Source organism: Muntiacus reevesi, chromosome 22 (genome assembly GCF_963930625.1).
Source record: "Muntiacus reevesi chromosome 22, mMunRee1.1, whole genome shotgun sequence".
In the NCBI taxonomy this organism is placed as follows: Eukaryota; Metazoa; Chordata; class Mammalia; order Artiodactyla; family Cervidae; genus Muntiacus; species Muntiacus reevesi.
Window position 1 is genome coordinate 18,115,240 of NC_089270.1, and position 20,747 is coordinate 18,135,986.

General features: G+C 41.7%; 1 protein-coding gene across 2 annotated transcripts in view; it reads right to left on the reverse strand.

Moving 5' to 3' along the window:
• Nucleotides 1-2,010: 2,010 nt before the first annotated feature.
• The window catches only part of GPAT3 (glycerol-3-phosphate acyltransferase 3), a 64,084-nt gene continuing 45,347 nt past the window's right edge, over nt 2,011-20,747 (reverse strand). For both annotated transcript variants that reach the window (XM_065914474.1, XM_065914472.1), the window contains exons 7-13: nt 20,432-20,525; nt 16,493-16,608; nt 13,218-13,273; nt 12,211-12,296; nt 11,026-11,154; nt 10,479-10,558; nt 2,011-3,377 (exon numbers count right to left, since the gene is read on the reverse strand). In XM_065914474.1, coding sequence (XP_065770546.1) covers nt 3,266-3,377; nt 10,479-10,558; nt 11,026-11,154; nt 12,211-12,296; nt 13,218-13,273; nt 16,493-16,608; nt 20,432-20,525 — 673 coding nt within the window. In that variant the 3' untranslated portion in view covers nt 2,011-3,265. The remainder of the gene's footprint in view (nt 3,378-10,478; nt 10,559-11,025; nt 11,155-12,210; nt 12,297-13,217; nt 13,274-16,492; nt 16,609-20,431; nt 20,526-20,747) is intronic.

The following is a 20,747-nucleotide window of genomic DNA, read 5'->3' on the forward strand; positions in this document are numbered from 1 at the left end:
GGCTGAAAAGTTGTTGAGTGCTACAGTCACAATTAGAAAATGTCTTTATGACTCTATCTCATCCTAACCATTACTCCAAAAAATAACATCAAATACCAGTAACATCTATCCATTGGAACCCAGTATTCAAAAAAAAAAAAAAAAGCAAGCATACAGCTTTTGTCAAGTTCATAATAGGTCACTCAGACCCAGCAAGAAAGAGGTTAGATCTGCAGTACCACACTTTTAAAAGTATCATATTTCAGAAACAGCTACTGAAAGCAACTCTGATCCAGAGGCAGCCCTCATAACCCCAGTACGTTATCTGTAGGCACGAGAAACCAACAGCCCTTATTGTGTATTTCCAGGTATCAGTAGATGTCTGAAATGCAGCATGTGCAAATCACCAAGAAGTTGACTAGACCTTAGCAAGTCTGTCTCTACTAGAAAACTTTCCTCACCACTGTTCTTTGCACCAGGCTGTGATCCAGGACTGTTCCCCCTGTGCTCTGAGGATTATTTGCTGATTCAGACATGGCTGCTCATCAAATCCCAGTATGTGCCAGGATGTTTCAGAAACCCTTGGTGTTCCTGAAACCCAGTGTCTATAGAGGTCACCGAGACAAAGAGTAGGAATAAAAATGGGCCATCACATTTTTTTAGGTGATAGCCCTTCACAAGACTCAACGAATGAATCTGTGTTACATTAAAGAGTCAGATGAAAGGGCTTATCTAATGGGATTTTTTTTCTACCAATTCCTGCTTACCCTTCATACACCAACAGTTACAGAAGTCCCAGGAATACTAAACTCTGGGCACAATATTTCTAAAAATGGGTATAAAATAATATAAAGAAAGGCAAGTCAAAAAAAAAAAAAAAGGTGTTCTAGGGAACATAAGCTAAATCTGAGCAGTATTTGCTTTCTAAAAACATGCTTTCAGTAATACTATAATTCTTAAAACAACCTGATAACTAGTTGTATAAGTCAAAAACTTACAAGACAAAGGTTCTGGTGCTCTGTGATGACCTATAGGGGTGGAATGGTGGGGGGCGGGGGTGGGTTTTGCAGGGGAGGGAGGCTCCAGAGGGAAGCTGCTGCTGCTGCTGCTAAGTCGCTTCAGTCGTGTCCGACTCTGTGCGACCTCATGGACAGCAGCCTATGGGATTCTCCAGGCAGGAATACTGGAGTGGGTTGCCATTTCCTTCTCCAGGATATATGTATACATATAGTTGATTCACCTTGTACAGCAGAAGCTAAGACAGCATTGTAAAGCAATTATATTCTGATAAAAAAAAAAACAGCATTAGATTTTCTAGTGAACGTGTGATAGCATGATTGCTCTCATGGTGCCCTTGGAAAGATACATATTATCAGTATCCAAACAAAAGGGCTATTAGTTGTTCTACCAACTTTTCTGAGAATTGACCTAATTAATAGAATGAGTTTATTAACTCAAGCTGTATTGAATATGACAAGCAAAAAGAAAAAGGAAATCTTCTGAGAAAAAAACAGAGTCACCTCAACATACAAATTCACTGATTTGGGGTCAAATCTTACCCTCAAGAGTTTTTTGGGGGTGTGGGGGCAAAGGTTAAAGCAAGAACAAAGGAAAAAGATGGGGGGAAGTAAGAAGAGAAGGCTAGCTGACCGTGATGGTCACCTGTTCACAAATTTTCCTTTAGGATCAAATCCATAAAGCTTGATGAGAAGAATACACATTGATTGTGCTGGGGCAGGCCTATCTCAGTTAAGAGAGTAGTGCCTGCGTTCATTTGCAAAACAACTGAAGTCTATGTCTTTGCTCAAGACGAGGTCCAAGAGTCAGAGTCCAGACAACTTAGCTTGAAAAAAAAAGGAGAAAGAGAAAAAAAAACACAGCAAAACCAACAACCAAATGTTTCTCATTTTCCAGTCGTTCCAGTCGAATAAAATCCAACTATGTCACTGAAATGAAAAAACAAACAATCCAAGATTGTAATGTGAAAAAATTTAACTTACTCAAAATCAAAAGAAGGCAAGAGAGCTGAGGTACAGAAAATAATGCAACACACATTTAGAAATATAGAATTTATTTATATTCACCGTAAGACAGTGTCACATTTTGTACATGTTTCCCAGAAGAGAAATAACACTCTGATGGCACTATATTGCTATCAACATTGCTTAGGCTGCACAGTCGGGAAACACTGATTTTCCCCTTCAAAAGATTTAAGGCTCAGATTCCAAAAGGTAATTTTACCACTTATTCTCCTGTTAAAGAAAATGGGAAAGTTCTGAAATAAAGGACAAAGTGGTGATGGGGGAGGAACAGCGCCAAACACTTCACTCACAACACCCCCACCTCTGCAGAAGACGCTCAATGTGACTGGTGGTGGTTGTCAGAGGCTCTTCCTCTTTGAAATGTGTTTGGTGACATGGATCAAACAAATCAGTAGATGCAAAAGGCATCAGGTAGAGACCTTTACTATAGAAACATGGAAAACTAAAAGCTTTATCACCGGTTGCTGGCTAACATAGGTCTATTTGAAAGTCACCTACATATAAATATGCGCTCACTGTAACGTAGATTCACTTTTCTTTGGTAAAGTTCACCAAATAGGATGTCTCCTCTAACACGCCAGTAAAAGATATTTAATTTCCTTTCAACTTTCAGATCAAGGGGCCACAAAGCTGTCCTTTCTCCTAAAGACTGTCTTCCATTTTTCTTTTCAATCTTGTAGTAGAACAAAACCATGACAGCCATTCGAACCTAATGTGCAATCCTTGTTTAAGTGAGTAAGGAAAGTGGGAAGGGAAGGGCGGGTGAAAGCGAATCATGAACAAAGTGTGGGGTATTTTCTTGAGAACTGCCCTCTCAATGAGTTCCAAACACAATGAATTCCCAAAGTGTTTTAGAAGAGCTTTTCCCAGTACAAATATTTCATTCAATCCACAAGGCCACAGTCATTTCACAAAAGGCAGAATCAGTTCAAACTCAGCACACGACTTAACAATTCATGCTTTAACAACAAAAGCCAAAAATGGCACCGTGGGTTCCGCCTCTGGCAAGAGGAGGTAGAGACAACCATGCTAATGCTTTAACAACAAAAGCCAAAAATGGCACCGTGGGTTCCGCCTCTGGCAAGAGGAGGTAGAGACAACCATCGCGTAGAAAAGGTTAACAATTAAAAAAAAAAAAAAGTAAAACAAAACAACACACTTCCTTCTTCCCCTTGTCAAAAAAAAAAAAACAATTCCACCCCGTTCCATTTCTAAGGACTAGCTCTGGAAAGCCTGCATGGCGTTCAGTCCAATTCCGACTTGACAGATCCATTGCCCACAATCATTTTGCTGTAATTCTTCTGCTGCTCTTCCTTAAAGGTGTCCTTCACCTTGGCTCTCTTCAGCCCTCCATCCCTGAGAACAGAAAGACACATAAATACTCCCAGCAATGATTTCAAAGGGTTACCTACTCACACACGCTGCACAGTGCCATGGCGCTGAGCAGATGCTCAGAGAGGAGGCAAAGCAGAGTGGATCTGGAAGCAGAAAAACCCAGACTTCAGTCTCTGCTCTACCGCTCAATCAGACCTGTGTTACTTGAAGGAGCAATCTCTTTGATGTTTGGTAAGAATTAAACACAATTTCACTGCTCACTTTCATTTTAGAAGTTAGGGCTGCTATCTTCCATATTTGGATGTGATATTAAAACTCGGACTGTTTACCTATCTTTTTCCCCAAGGAAAGACAAGTACTAGATCTTTTCATCTAAATCGGCCTATGTGTATGTTAGTTGCTCAGTCATGTCCAACTCCTTGCAACCCCATGGACTGTAGCCCACCAGGCTCCTCTGTCCATAGGATTCTCCAGGCAAGAACACTGGAGTGGGTTGCCTTTTCCTTCTCCAGAGGATCTTCCTGACCCAGGTTTCAAACCCAGGTCTCCTGCATTCCAGGCGGATGCTTTACCATCTGAGTCACTGGGCTTCCCTGGTCTCACTATAAATATACATATAAGAAATGATGAAGGTGCTATGTGTGTGTGGTGGGGGGGGGGTAAATTCCTCAAAAAGAAATGGGCTCATGATTCAAATCTAATCCTGTGTCTAACAAGTCATGTTTTTATTCAAAGTGCTCTATTGTAAGTATTGATAATCTTCCAAAATAGACTCAAAATAAATCAAACAAAAACATAAATGGCATTCAACAAATCACAGGGCCTATGTAAGCAGCATTCCTTAATTCAGAGCCTGTGAATCTTTGAACTCTCTCCAGGGTGGTAAAAATCAGACCTGCCAAAGTTAAAAGGATTGTGTATGTCTTTCCTTCTTTTGCCAAAACAAAGAAACAAGTTGAAAGACCTGAAAGAAGACTGGATTATCGGATCCACTCTCTCCTAATCTCACACTTTAGATTTTAATTCCCAGGAGACCACAGACCAAGAAAGTGCTTACTTTATATAACTCTGCCTGTTAATTTTAACCCAGCTAAGCATGAATGTTTACCAAGTGCTCTCTAATGATGATGGGAGTTTCATAGGTTAGCCAGTGAACTCAATGCCATGAAGACAGAGCTTGACCTAAAAACAGAAGGCAGCCTGAGTCCGCTGTAATGTTCAGGCCTCTAGAGTCAAAACTAAGACGTGGTCCACCACGAAGTCCTCAACTTTAAAAATGGACTTCGGCCCACAAATCTTCCAGGGGGTCAGCTGTAGGAAATTTCCATGAAATAAGGTTAGAAGTTGTCATCAGACCTCCAGAATTGTCCACAAGAGCCTCTTTTATCCACAGGAGATGCTTCTCACCATACACAGCATTTAGGGGTTTCCCTGGTACCACTCAACATCTGCTCAAGGACAGATGTTGGTTAACTGACTTGTTGCCTGTTTTGGCTGCTCAAGGAAAGATGTTGCTAATTGACTTGTTGCCTGTTTTGGCCTGGACCTCAGAAAAGGAGGAATGGCCTTTCCTCTGGCCCTCCCTCCCTTTCTTAGTTCTTCAGTTCAGTTCAATTCAGTCGCTCAGTCATGGCCGACTCTTCACAACCCCATGAACTGCAGCACGCCAGGCCTCCCTGTCCATCACCAACTCCCGGAGTCCACCCAAACCCATGTCCATCGAGTCGATGATGCCATCCAACCATCTCATCCTCTCTCGTCCCCTTCTCCTCCCGCCTTCAATCTTTCCCAGCATCTAGGTCGTTTCCAATGTCAGCTCTTCGCATCAGGTGGCCAAAGTGTTGGAGTTTCAGCTTCAACATCAGTCCTTACTATTCAGAATTCACATAAAAGCAATATGTGCAGTGCTTAGTTGCTCAGTCAAGTCCAGTTCTTTGTGACCCCATGGACTGTAGCCCGCCAGGCTTCTCTCTCTGTGGGGATTCTCCAGGCAAGAATACTGGTATGGGTTGCCATGCCCTCCTCCAGGGGATCTTCCCAACCCAGGGATCAAACCCAGGTCTCCCACATTGCAGGCGGATTCTTTACTGTCTGAGCCGCCAGGAAAGCCCAAGAATACTGGAGTGGGTAGCCTATCCCTTCTCCAGGGGATCTTCCCGACCCAGGAATCGAACTGGGGTCTCCTGCATTGTAGGCGGATTCTTTACCAGCTGAGTTACCAGTTCAGTTCAGTCGCTCAGCTGTCTCCGACTCTTTGGGACCCCATGGACTGCAGCACACCCAGTTTCCCTGTCCATCACCAATTCCCAGAACTTACTCAAACTCATGTCCATCGAGTTGGTGATGCCATCCAGGATGGTTGGTAAGAAATAAGAAAGGGAGGGAGAGCCAGAGGAAAGGCCATTCCTCCTCTTCTGAGGTCCAGGCCAAAACAGGCAACAAATCAATTAGTGACACCTGTCCTTGAAAATCCTGAGCATCTCCCTTCTAAAGAAAGTGAAAGTGAAGTCACTCAGTTGGGTCCAACTCTTTGTGATCCTATGGACTGTAGCCTACCAGGTTCCTCCATCCATGGAATTTTCCAGGCAAGAGTACTGGAGTGGGTTGCCATTTCCCTCTCCAGGGGATCTTCCCAGGGATCAAACCCGGGTCTCCCGCGTTGCAGGCAGATGCTTTACCATCTGAGCCACTGCTCTAAGCACTCCAACAGAGACTTCAAAACTTTATTCAATTCCCCTTTGCAATGGCAGGTCTTAGTTCTTAAGGAGGGCAGCAGCTGAATATAAAAGCCAGTTTAAGATAATACAACTGAGGGCTTCCCTGGTGGTCCGGTGGTTAAGAATCCACCTGTCAATGCAGGGGACACAGGTTAGATCCCTGGTCTGGGAGGATCCCACATGTCGAGGGGCAACTAAGCCGTGCCCCAAACGACTGCCCATGTGCTGCAACTACCGAAGCCTGTGCACCTAGAGCCCATGCTCTGTGTCAACTACAACCTGGCACTTGCCAAGAGGATTTGCCAGGGACTGAACAACAACAAGGGCATTAGCCATCTGCCTCTGCGGAGACTGAACCCTGTGCTGCTGCAGCTGCTGACCCTCAACAACCCCTGAGGGAGTTTAGGGTGGAGAGCGAGGCACTCTGTGCTCCACGGAATCTGACAGAACAGGCCTTCAGATAGGTAGATGCTTTCAGGAACTGATTTCATGATCCCAATCTTTGCATCTCTTCATATCTAGAAAATCACCAAGTCCCTTCATGATGACATCAGCTCTTTATGACCGGCAGAAAACCTCTTGTAAAGTGCTTCATTCACCAAAATCTTATATATTGACGTTCCCCCACTACCTCTTTGGAGTAGTCTCTCAGAGCAATCCTAGGCTGCAGTCCTCATTTCGCCCTAAATAAAACTTGTAACTCTCACGTGGTGCATCTTTTTTAATCGACATCTACAACAAGAAAAGCCACAGCAATGAGAAACTCCTGCATCGCTACTAGAGAGTAGGTCCTACTCACTGCAACTAAAGAAAACCCACCTGCCACAACGAGCCAACAGAAAATAAATCAATCAATAAATTTTTTAAAATAGTCACATAATAATTTTTGAAAAGATGATTCAATTAAGTTCTCATTTAATTGGGGGGGGGGGGAATCTAGACATGTTAATTCATACCCAACAGAGGAATGACAAATACAACTGGAAAGGCAGTGAGCTTATTTTCTTTTAAAAGAAGAGTCTAAGTAATTAAAAGTAACTTTTTTATATATAAAACTGAATATAGCCTGATAAAAGGCAATTTTAAAACTATGAGGATCATTTCTGTCATTTTGCTCAAGCCAATCTGGCTGAGGACAGTCTGTCCTGGAGCTAACTCCCTTAGGCTCTCTTTGTTTCGAAAGGCTTTTTTCCTTTCCTTGGTACTTGAGGCTACAGATCTAAAGCTCTAAGCTTTTCATAATGGCTTCAGGGCAGGATTAGGGCTAGGATGTCAAGTAAAAGCAAGGGGGTATAAAGAATAGAAAACAATGGACGAGGAAGAGGAAGCCAGTTATACATATGAACATGGGTCACTAAGACATCTGTAAACTACAGCATTGGTAAGCCTGTTATTTCTTGATGGCAGTGATAAGGATAGAATAGGATTCTTATACAGTTGTAAAGTTCCCGGTAGGGGACTATAGATAGATACAGAATCCTAGGAAACTTTGGGAGACTGATTGCTCAAGAAAGGTCCGTCTAGTCAAAGCTATGATTTTTCCAGTAGTCATGTACAGATATGAAAGTTGAACCATAAAGAAGGTTGAGCGCCAAAGAACTGATGCTTTTGAATTGTGGTGCTAGAAAAGACTCTTGAGAGTCCCTTGGACTGCAAAGAAATCAAACCAGTCAATCCTAAAGGAAATCAACCCTGAATATGCCCCAATACTTTGGTCACCTGATGCAAAGAGCTGACTCATTGGAAAAAACCCTGATGCTGGGAAAGATTGAGGGCAGGAGAAGAAGGGGGCGACAGAGAATGAGACTGTTGGTTGGCATCACTGACTCAATGGACATGAGTTTGAGCAAATTCTGGGAGATAGTGAGGGACAGGGAAGCCTGGAGTGCTGCAGTTCATGGGGTCACAAAGAGTCAGACATGACTGAGGGACTAAACAGCAACCGGTAGTTGTAGAGGTCCCAGTATGAGACTATAGATACAGAGAAATTTAGGAAATTTTGGGAGACCACTGTAAGTTCATGATTGCTCAAGAAAACTATGGGATTATCATGGAATGAAGCAGGCTTGCTTTGCTATAAAGTCATAAATAAAAAGCATGAGACATTCCCCAGGTCATTAGGTCGAAGAAAAACATTACCACCCTCCTACTGATCTGAATAAGCTATGATAGTGTCTGACCCTACAAGGTCTGACCCTTGTAGGGTCAGACACTCTCCTACCCAATACAAAGGAGGAGCTAGTGATATAAGCTTGACCTCTACTCAAAGAAGACAGTCTTTTCCTCTCCCTCATTTTCCTTTGATTATAAAATTGTAGACCACTTAATTTGTGAGGCAGGCAACCTGCCCATTTGCATTTCCTCAACTGTCCTATAATAACAAATCTACTTCTTGCCTATCACTTTGCCTCTTACTGAATTTCTTCCGCACTAGGACACAAAGTACCTGAGCCTCGGTAACCCCAGACATCAGGTGAGTGATTCTAGTTAAAACACTGTGGGCTCACGCCCCCATCTAGGTTTAGGGAGGGTTCAAGTCCTGGACACGTGGACTGAAATCCCACCCTGAGTCACCTGGTTTCAGTAGAATGTCTGAAATTTAGTTTCACATATTCCAGTTTAGAGAGTGTCATAAGAATATTAGTCCTAACCTATCTTAACCACATTTCAGGGAGTTGCCCTAAATCAAGAACTCACAGCCCCAGAGCGGTCATCCAGGCATTTAATTAGAAAGCCACCCTCCAGAGATGTGACTATAAGGCTTCCACTATCTTGATCTCCCATCAACTTTCCAAGCTTTGTTAATTAGCATAGTGAATTTAGAAATGGGTTATCACTGCAGAAGTTAGTGGCTTGTTAATTAGCAAGACAGATGCCAGAAACAGACTTTCCTGGGTGAAATTAGTTGTGTTCAAGATACGTGAGTTGATGAAATTATTTTAGAGACATTCCCGATCCTTGCATTAAAGGGTATATAAGAATCCAGGCAGCCCTTCTTCATAGGCTTAATCCCTCAGCAGTCCTGGGTACCTCTGCTGGTTCAAAAGGTTTTGGCTGCCTAGCTCATAGCCAGACTTGCCTAGCCACATCCTACTCCACGACACTCCCAAAATTGCCTCTAGTGAACCTCCCAAGTCAAGTGTTTACAAAACACCAAATAGATAGATAGCAGGGACTTCATTAAACGTACAGGACTTAACGAATGGACTGTTTTTGTGCTAACTATGCTAATACAATGTCTGTGTATATGTACAAATTTAATCTCCCGTTATAACCTAGGGATATTCAACCCTCACTGACACAGACAAAATGTTTGCAAGTGCCCCCCAAAATTCACTTCCTGAAGCCCTAACCCTCAATAATACAGTATTTGGAGATGGAGATTTGGGGAGCCAATTAGGTATAGATGAGGTCATCAGGGATGGGCCCTCAAGACAGGAACAGTGCCCGTGTAAGAAAACACACCAGAGAGCTTCCAGCCTTCGGAACTGTGATAAAATAAATTTCTGTTGTTTAAGCCACCCAGTCTATGGGAGCTTGTTCTGGCAGCCTGATCAGATTAATACTCTCACCTATATTCTATCTTTCTTAAAAAAACACAAAACTAAAGCCATAGATATCCATACTTATAATATTCCACTTATTTCCTGTCAAGTTTTGAAGTTTTCTTTAATATAATTACAGCTGGAGATAAATAAGAACAAGTTTGTAAGTTGCCCCCTGCCTTCAAAGATCCATTTCCCTCAAATCCAACCCCACTTTCTTCTTCAGTGAAAGATCCCTAAATTTTAGCTAGACATATGGCCAAGCAGGAGCTTCCCCGGCGGCTCTGACAGTAAGGAGTCTGCCTGCAAAGCAGGAGAGCTGGGTTTGATCCCTGGGTCGGGAAGATCCCCTGGAGAAAGAAATGGCAACCCCATTACATGGACAGAGAAGCCTGGCAAAACCCAGTCCATGGGGTTGCAAAGAGTCGGACATGACCGAGCCACTAACAGGGCCAAGCAGAACAAAGACTGCATTTCCGAGCATCCTCTGCAGCAAGGTGTCATCACGTGACTTGAGTTCAAGTCAACAGACAGAAGTGGAAATGGCATGTCCAACTTCCAGCTTGTGCTCTTAAAGACATGAATGCATTCTTCTTGTTTTAGTTCTTCCCTGCTAATCATGTTATTGTACTCACTGGGCAGAGCCGTCTTGGACAACACTGAGGATGGTAGATCAATACAAAGTGAGCTGTTATGCCAGTCTAGGCTGCCTATGATGAAGTATGAGAGATACAATTCAATCTTATTTAAGCCATCATTATGCTGTATCAACCACTGTCAATGTCAGCTAAACCTCCAACTAGAAAGCATAATAAATGACCTATTTTTTAAAGTAATAATACTTCTGAAAAATTTCTTACCAAGGAAGCTCGGTCAACCCTCCTTGCACAGCAATAGCAGACTTAACCCTGTTAGCGAACTGGACTGCATCTTCCCCTTCCTGGAATAAAAAATGACCAGCACATCCTGAAGACAGTTCTCAAACAACACTTTCAAATATCTCACAATCATTTAGATTTGTTTTAAAGTACAATATTCACATTTTTAAGTCAAATATGCTCTATTCTGAATTATAGCAAATACCATTTGTTCCATCAAGAAAATGCAGTGCTCTTTTTGTTTAATATCTTTATCACATATATGTATTTATTATGCTCTTTACTAGACTTATGCAAGATACAACATTCTACAGTATCTGTAGGTTCAATAAACCAATAACAATGGTAAAAACTATTATGGAAAAGAGTCTCTTGATCTAAAACCAGTGAGATTTTGAAGAGCGCTAGATACAGAGAAGGCAGAAAGTCCAAATTCAACTGATATGAGGAAAGCAGACACCCACACGTGCAGGTAAAGGTTTTCTCGCCTTCATCTGATTAGATAAAGCACCTGTTATCTATGCAATACCTCTCTGGTCATGGGGGGCATGTACCACACGTCACAGACGATGGCCCAGCTGGTCATCACTCGAAGCAGGTAGCTTACCATGTTGTATTTACTACTGTTCCAAAACGCATCACCAAACTGAGGGTTATACTGAGAAAAGAAAACGCATTCTAGTTAGGAATTAAACGGCAGCATCTCTTCTACATGTCGGTAGATGACAGGCCAAACATCTATCAGACCTGCCCCCCTCCAAAAAAACAAAAAGAAGCTACTTTACTGGACAGAAAGGATCCAGAGAGCCAACAAGATGTAGAAAACAGCCTGTGGTTACCAGGGGGTAAAGGAGGGGAGGGATGGATTAGGAAACTGAGATCAACACAAACACACGACTATATGCATAAAATAGATGACTAATAAGGACCTGCCATACAGCACAGGGAAGCCTACTCAATACTCTGTAACAGCCTATATGGGAAAAGAAGCTAAAAGACTAGATACATGTATATGTATACCCGAGTGGATTCACTTTGCGAAACACCTGAAAGCAAACACAGCACTGTAAATCAACTATATTCCAATGAAACTTTTAACAAAAGAAAAGAAACAAAATAAAGAAGAAATCAGGCCAGGTAACTCCCCTGAGGAGAGCCTCAGAGTGCTCAGACTGGAGGGTTATTGACATGATTCTTAAAAGTCTGTCTACCCACTTCACTGGGAGGTGGGTCAAAGCAGGAATAGTATCTGACACTGATATCACAGTGTCCTCAGTACCCAGACATGGCTTGGCACATAGCATCCCCCTACCGCTACATATCTATATCTGCATCAGTAGAAAGAGATCTAGCAAATGGGACAAATGTAAACAACTGGTGGATATGAATAAAGAGCACACGCTCAGTCGTGCCCGACTCATTGTGACCCCACGGACTGTGTAGCCCATGAGCCTCCACTGGCCATGGGATTCTCCAGGCAAGAATCTGGAGGGGGTTGCCACTTCCTTCCCCAGGGGATCTTCCCAACTCAGGGATCAAACTCGGGTCTCCTGCATTGCAGGCAGATTCTTTACCGTCTGAGCAACCAGGGAAGCAAAGAACACACAAGTATTCCTTATTCTTACAAATCTTAAGTTTGAAATTATATCAAAATAAAGTGACCAAGTCACTGTCTTTGGCGGGGAGGGGTGTGAGAGTGGATAATCTGTTTTACCTTAATGGCAACTGGATGGATGGTTCCTCCAATTTCAAAGCTTCCTTTTTTAAACATCATGACTGAAGTATTGTTGATACAAGTTCCTATAAGCACATTGGCAGGGAGTGAAATTTTTTAAAGCAGTCAATTTGAAACGGAAATATTTTGTTATAAAATAATTTAAAATATTCAGATCACATCAAAATTACAGACTTTTTAAAAAATTACAGATATTTTAAATACTATCACTTTACAAATTAACTCCTGTTTAAGTAGTAGTAATTCAACAGTTCTAAGCAGGTTTAACAACAAATTTTACTTTATTGTTGACTACTCTAGAGATACAGTTTCTTCACAACAGATGGCGACTTCAATATATTTTAAAATAAGGACCTTTATAAAGTTATGGACAATACCTATCTAAGTTCATTAAAAGTGAAATTGTTGGGAGGGGGGATCGGGATGGGGAATACATGTAACTATATGGCTGATTCATGTCAATGTATGACAAAACCCACTGAAATGTTGTAAAGTGATTGGCCTCCAACTAATAAAATAATATTAAAAAAAAAAAAAAAAAAAAAAAAGTGAAATTGTTAGTCACTCAGTCAAGTCCAACTCTTTGGGGCCCCATGGACTGCAGCCTGCCAGGCTCCTCTGTCCATGGAATTCTCCAGCCAAGAATACTGGAGTGGGTTGCCATTTCCTTCTCCAGAGGATCTTCCCAGCCCAAGGATCGAACCCGAGTCTCCTGCATTGCAGGCAGATTCTTCACCATCTGAGTCACCAGGGAAGCTCATCAAACTTTATTACCCAGAAACAACTTCTGAGATCCAAAAGGTACCATGACTTCCATCAAACCTCATAAGAAAGCAGGGAATTACTGGCTCAGAGAGGCCATGCCATTCCTAAAGGACAGCAGAAATCTGGACTAAGAATGCCAGCTCCGGAACAATCCAGCTCCCCATATACTTCGGGTACCTATTGTTATCAACCATAGCTTGGTAAGCAATCCCACTTCTCACCTTCAGGAAAGATTAATATGGGTAATTCTTTCTTATCAGCAATATGTTCTTTTAGTCTGTGAAGAAAAATAAAGGATCTAAATTATACCTTCAAAAGTAGAGAGGTGGGAATCCTCTTTGGTATCCTTTCTTTTAGATTCAATTAAATCATGCCCATTTTTTTAAATTGGTATACAGTTGCTTTACAATATTGTGTTAATTTCTGCTGTACCACAACGTGAATCAGCTATAAGGATACATATAGCTCCTCCCACTTGAGCCTCGCTCCCACCCTACCCCATCCCGCCCCTCTATGTCATCACAGCTCTGAGCTGAGCTTCCCACTAGCTATTACACATGGAAGTGTGCATACATCAATCCCAGTCTCTCTCTGGTATTCTTTACTCTCCACTAACACAAATACAACTGTAAAGCAATAAGAAGAGAAAGGAAATAAACTCAAGTTGGCCCCTTTCTAAACAAGTGTAAGAGTCGGCATAGCTGAGATAGACAGATTACAACTGCGAGTGTGCACACCACTGCTCAATAATCACAAGAGGGGAAACAGTTCTCTAACCTTAAAGACATTTCAATAGGCACGTGCCATTTCACTCTTACCCACTCATAGCCCACCATCATATTTACAGAAGCAATGACTCGACTGCCTCCAGTGAAAGGTCTCAGGCAAAAAGCTGCTTCAAACAAAGGTTTCTGGTAGCTCAACTCCACTCCAAGACCCAGAAGTTTCCCGTCCTGTTCCATAAAGAGCGCTAGCTCTGTCTGCCTCTCAGTTCAATTCAGTCGCTCAATCGTGTCCAACTCTTTGCAACCCCATGGACTGCAGCACACCAGGCTTCCCTGTCTATCACCAACTCCGAGAGCTTGCTCAAACTCATGTCCATTGAGTTGGTGATGCCATCCAACCATCTCATCCGCTGTCATCCCCTTCTTCTCCTGCCTTCAATCTTTCCCAGCATCAGGGTTTTTCCCAATGAGATAACTTTTCGCATCAAATGTCCAAAGTATTGGGAGTTTCAGCTTCAGCATCAGTCCTTCCAATAAATAGTCAGGTCTGATTTCCTGTAGGATTGACTGGTTTGATCTACTTGCAATCCAAGGGACTCTTAAGAGTCTTCTTCAACACCACAGTTCAAAAGCATCAATTCTTCGGGGCTTAGCTTTATGGTCCAACTCTCACATCCATACATGACTACTGGAAAAAATACAGCTTTAACTAGATGGACCTTTGTCGGCAAATAATGACTCTGCTTTTAAATATGATGTCTAGGTTGGTTGTGGCTAAGCTGCTAAAGAATCCACCTGCAATGCAGGAGACCTGGGTTCAATCCCTGGATTCGGAAGATACCCTGAAGAAGGGAAAGGCTACCCACTCCAGTATTCTGGCATGGAGAATTCCATGGACTATACAGTCCATGGGGTCGAAAAGAGTCAGAAACTTTTCATGATGAAAGTGAGTGACTTTCACTTTCGTTATTCACTTTCTAGGTTGGTCATAGCTTTTCTTCCAAGAAGCAAGCATCTTTTAATTTCATGGCTGCAGTCACAATCTGCAGTGATTTTGGAGCTCTAAAAAATAAAGTTTCTCACTGTTTCCATTGTTTCATCTACTTGCCATGAAGTGATGGGACCAGATGTCATGATCTTAGTTTTTTGAAAGTTGAGTTTGAAGCCAACTTTTTCACTCTCCTCTTTCACTTTCATCAAAAGGCTCTTTATTTCTTCTTCACTTTCTGCCATAAGTGTGGTGTCATCTGCCTATCTGAGGTTACTGCTATTTCTCCCGGCAATCTTGATTCCAGCTTGTGCTTCATCCAGTCGGGCATTTCACATGATGTACTCTGCATATAAGTTAAATAAGCAGAGTGACAATATACAGCCTTGACATACTCCTTCCAATTTGGAACCAGTCCGTTGTTCCATATCCCATTCTAATCATTGCTTCTTGACCTGCATACAGATTTCTCAGGAGGCAGGTCAGGTGGTCTGGTATTCCTATTTCTTGAAAAATTTTCCACAGTTTGTTGTGATCCACACAGTCAAAGGCTCTAGCATAATCAATAAAGCAGGAGTAGATGATTTTCTGGAACTCTCTTGCTTTTTCAGTGATCCAGTGGTTGTTGGCAACTTGATCTCTGGTTTCTCTGCCTTTTCTAAATCCAGCTTGAACATCTGGAAGTTCACAGTTCACATATTGTTGAAGCCTGACTTGGAGAATTTTGAGCATTACTTTGCTAGCATGTGAGGTGAGTGCAATTGTGCGGCAGTTTGAACACTCTTTAATATTGCCCTTCTTTGGGATTGGAGTGAAAACTGACATTTTCAAGTCTTGTGGCCACTGCTGAATTTTCCAAATTTGCTGGCATATTGAGTGCAGCACGTTCACAATATCATCTTTTAGAATTTGAAATAGCCCAGCTGGGACTCCATCACCTCCACTAGTTTTGTTCTTAGTGATGCTTCCTAAGGCCCCCTTGACTTCACACTCCAGGATGTCTGGCTCTAGGTGAGTAATCACACCATTCATGGTTATCTGGGTCATTAAGAGTTTTTTTGTATAGTTCTTCTGTGTACTGCCACCTCTTCTTAATATCTTCTGTTTCTTTAGGTCCATACCGTTTCTGTCCTCTATTGCGCCCATCTTGGCATGAAATGTTCCCTTGGTATCTCTAATTTTCTTAAAGAAATCTCTAGTCTTTCCCATTCTATTATTTTCCTCTGTTTCTTTGCACTGATCACTGAGGAAGGCTTTCTTACCTCTCCTTGCTATTCTTTAGAACTTTGCATTCAGATGGGTATATCTTTCCTTTTCTCCTTTGCATTTCTCTTCTCTTCTTTGCTCAGCTATTTGTAAGGCTTCTTCAGACAATCATTTTGCATTTTTGCCTGTCAATCTCTAGATGCGTGTAAGTGATGACATCCAGCAAATACTTAAGCAACCATCTATTTATTCAGCCGTTGCCAATCATTTACATTCCAGGTAGTAATTTTCAGTTTTAGAAATTCAGTGACTGGAACACCTAAGTCAGGGCATGTAAATGTATGGGTCTTCTAACCACATCATCTACACCACCATGAGTAGAGAATTCAAAATTTTTTAAATCCAGTTAAGACAGGTGACTCACCAGAAATGACCAACCACAAACAGAGGTCCATATATTTTAGTTTTAACCCTTATTTTTAGTGTTCACTTTTAGTACCACTGGCTCTGCCCTCTTTGACGGGAAGGCCAAGATTTTATGCCAACCCAATGGATACCGAGTAATGTCACTGCTTACCTCTTAATAACCAGGTGACGATCCTTCATTTCTGAGCGTTCAAACCAGACATGTGGACAAGCCTTGACCATGGCTCTCTGAATAATTCCCATCAATCCACCATGAACCTGGCCAACCTACAAGGACCATGAGAAAATGGAAAAAAATGTAAAGGCATAGCTGTCCAAAGAAAGCCTTCTTTTCTTTAACGTAAGTTCCTACTCCCTCTCAGAGAAAAGACTGGCCTCCTGCTGACTGAAGTTCTTAATCCCTTCAAAGGTCATGTATGCGTGCTCAGTCACTCAGCAGTGTCCCACTCTGTTGCGACCCCATGGACCGTAGCCCGCCAGGCTCCTCTGTCCATGGGATTCTCCAGGCAAGAATACAGGAGTGGGTTGCCATTTCTTCCACCAGGGAATCCTCCTGACCCAGGGATTGAACCTGCATCTCCTGCTGCCTCCTGTTCTGGCAGGCAGGTGCTTTACCACCTGGGAAGCCTCTGCTCAAAGGACACGATTGGCCAAATATAAGCACAAAATGTTCTTCAGTAGCACCTTTCAATTTTAAGTTATGTTGCGGTACTTACTGGCTTTATGCTAGCTCTTAAAAGTAGAGATTTTCCAACTAAGTCAAAGTAAGTGAAATACAAATTAAAACTACACTGAAATACGATTTCAGACCCGACAGACTGGCAAAGATTCAAAAGCGTGACAACGTACCAAGGCTGTGGGAAATAGGCATTCTCCTACAGTGCTTGGGATGGGGAGCTTATAACACTCATAGAAGGAAATCTGGCAATATCTATTAAAATTACATATACATTAGCTTCCCTGGAGCTCAGATGGTAAAGAATCTGCCTCCAATGCAGTACACTGGGATTCAATCCCTGGGTCTGGAAGATTCCCTGGAGAAGGGAATGGTAACCCACTCCAGTATTCTTGCCTGGAAAATTCCATGGACAGAGAAGCCTGGGGGCTACAACCAACGGGATCGCAAAGAATCAGACACAACTGAGTGACTAAAACCTTCACTTCACTTTACATAAACGTTTATCCTTAAACTCAATAATTCACTTCTAGGAATCTACCCTGAAGATATACCCCAAACAAAATGGAAATACATATGCACAATGTTTAAATTGCAGCATTATTCATAATTGTGAGATACTGGAAAATTAAATTTGAAAAATCGACTTGGCTTAGAGAGGATAAGAATGGGGAGGAGGACAAAATAGGTGAAGGAGATTAAAGAGTACCAACTTCCAATCACAAAATAAGTAAGTCATGGAATGTAATGTACCACACAGGGAATATAGTCAATAACGTTCCACTAACTTTGTATGGTGAACAGACAAATAGTAAACGTATAGTGGTGATCAATTCACAATGTATATAAGTGATGAATCACCATATTGTACACCTGAAATTAACATAACATTGTATTCAACTACAATTAAAAAATTAAAAGTAAAAAATAAATCCAACAGGCTTTTGACTTCTATTACTCAACCCATCAAAGTTTGCAGTTCTATTTCTAAGCCTTGGCTAATACTGTAAATTATACAATTGTATATTGAAGCTGTAATGACAATTATGTATGATCAAGAAGCACGGAAAACGCTAAGAAGATTCTAAGGCCTTCAGTCACAAATGAGTTATACTCAAACCTTTGTTGACTAAGACACAGAATTAATATTGTCTCAGAAACACAAAATCATGATTAGGCAAGTTGGTTAAGAAATTTACAAAGATAGTATTGTAGGAAAACAGCTGCTTTCTCAGCTAAACATCTCAGCCCTAACCTCTTTGGATTACAGGGAACGTCACAATGCATGTGAAAGGTCACAAAAGATTACAATGCATGTGAAAGTGTTTGTCCACTTAAATGCAAGGAATTATTATATACACCCAGAGCTGGGTGGGATCTATCAAGGACTGTTAACATAAGGGTCTCTGGATGGGCTCTTGGAACTACATAAAAATATTTGTTGGTATAAAGCAAATGCATGTTATTGTTTTTCTGAAAGAAAGGATACATAAATATTAACTGATTGCTAACCTAAAAAATGTCAAGACCTACCAATTCCCATAAGTTTTTTCGGAGAGGTTGTTAAAGCTTCCTGAGATTCAGAAAGAGCTTCACAACTTAGGGAAATTTATAACTTGTTAAAAGGTAGTTGTCCAAGAGTTATATATCTGAGCTTGCATTTTAGACAATATCTGCCAATAAGATAGCCGTTTTTACAAAGGTGTTCAAACACCCCTCAATGAATGTATAACCCACAGGCAATCAAACGACCAGGACTCCACGGTGGCCTGCAGACATTTCAATCAACAATGGCTCCCTTCAAATGCCTTCCCAGGAAAGCACACCAGACCATGACCATCAATCACAGGAGTAGGAAACTAAGAGGTACAAAACTACCATGTAGAAAATAAATAAGCTACAAGGACATAATGTACAACACGGGGAATATGGCCAATACTTTACAACTACAGATGGAGTATAACCTTTACTATGAATCACTATAGTGTAAACCTGAAACTTATATAATATTGTACATCAATGTTATCTCTAAATAAATAAATAAAATAAAGTTTCCCTTCAAATGCTTTCGCAGAAAAACACACCAGACCCCGACTATCAGTTACTGGAGCTGACGAGTGAAACTAAAAAAATCCATCTGTTCTCTGTGAAGCCCAAGCCAGCAACATGAGATATGAAAAGAAATTGCCCTCCCCAGGATCCCAGGCTTCCCTGGAGGCTCAGGTGGTAAAGAATCCACCTGCAATTCAGGAGACCTGAGTTCAGTCCCTGAGTTGGGAAGATCCCGTGGAGGAGGGCATGGCAACCCACTCCAGTACTCTTGCCAGGAGAATTCCGTGGACAGAGGAGCCTGGCGGGCTACAGTCCATGAGGTCGCAGAGTCGGACAGCGACCAACCACACCTCAGGATCCCCACGCCATCTTTCTATTTCACACACCAGTGTGGGGCATATTTACCACCAAGCAGGACAGAGCACCTTTAGAGATTCTCCAAATTTAACCTGACACACACAGGAAAGAGATGAAGGAAATCTTGACAAGTTCTTCAGGGTAACAGAAAAGACCCACTGACTTGAAACATCTTCGATTTGAAAAAAATGCAAGAAATGCCACAAAAAGGTCCTTAGAGATGTTTGATTTTAGTAGGCTTCGTTTTTTCTTTGGGAGTTGTCAGCAAGAACTGAGAAAGGCAATATGGTATAAATATTAGCCTTTCTTGCTTGATCTTCACTAAAGAGCCAGGTTTTCTTTTTTCTTTTTCTTTTTTAATTGCATATGACTCCCTGAAGGGAGAAAGAACTAATTGGCTGGTGAGGGATTTGTACAGCTCTAAAGAGGATGGCTTTAACATCTTAAGGTGTCATTAAACACTGCAGGGATTCTAGAAGCAAGATGGAATCAACTTTATAAAGTACAGTCATGCTCAAGTGTGTCTACATTTCAGTACATTAATTTCTTACTACCTTAAATATAATGACTATTTTCTTTCTTTTTCTTGCACTGTATATTCCTCATGTAATTATATATTAATAATATAAATAATGTAAATATATTAGTAATTTATGGGTTTCCCTAGTGGCTCAGACGGTAAAGAATCAGCCTACAATTCGGGAGACCTGGGTTCTATCCCTGGGTTGGGAAGACCTCCTGGAAGAAGGCATAGCAACCCACTCCAGTATTCTTGCCTGGAGAATCCCCAAGGACAGAGGGGCCTGACAGGCTACAGACCATGGGGTCACAAAGTCGGACATGACTGAAGCAACTAGGCATTAATAATTTATAGACTTACTTATATAGTATATCCAGTCACTTTCTAATACAAAACTAACTTTCTAATTTGTGTCAAAATAAAATAAAAGTCTGAATAATCCACAGAACATGCAAGTACTTGAAATACCAGTGAGCTGTTCTTACCATAGCATAGCACCCATCCGTGGTCAAGATCAAAACATCGATTGGGGATGTATGGTTGGCAACACAAATGCCTCCCTTCTGGGGCCTGTACTGCCTGCAATTACATACAATGGTTAATACTAAACATTGAAAAATGGCCACTATTTCACAAAACAGCAACTTCCACAGTGGCTCAGATGATAAAGAATCCACCTGCGATGCAAGAGACCCGGGTTGATCCCTGGGTCAGGAAGATCCCCTGAAGAAGGGAATGGCTACCCACTCCAGTATTCTTGCCTGGAGAATTCCATGGACAGAGGAGCCTGGCGGGCTACAG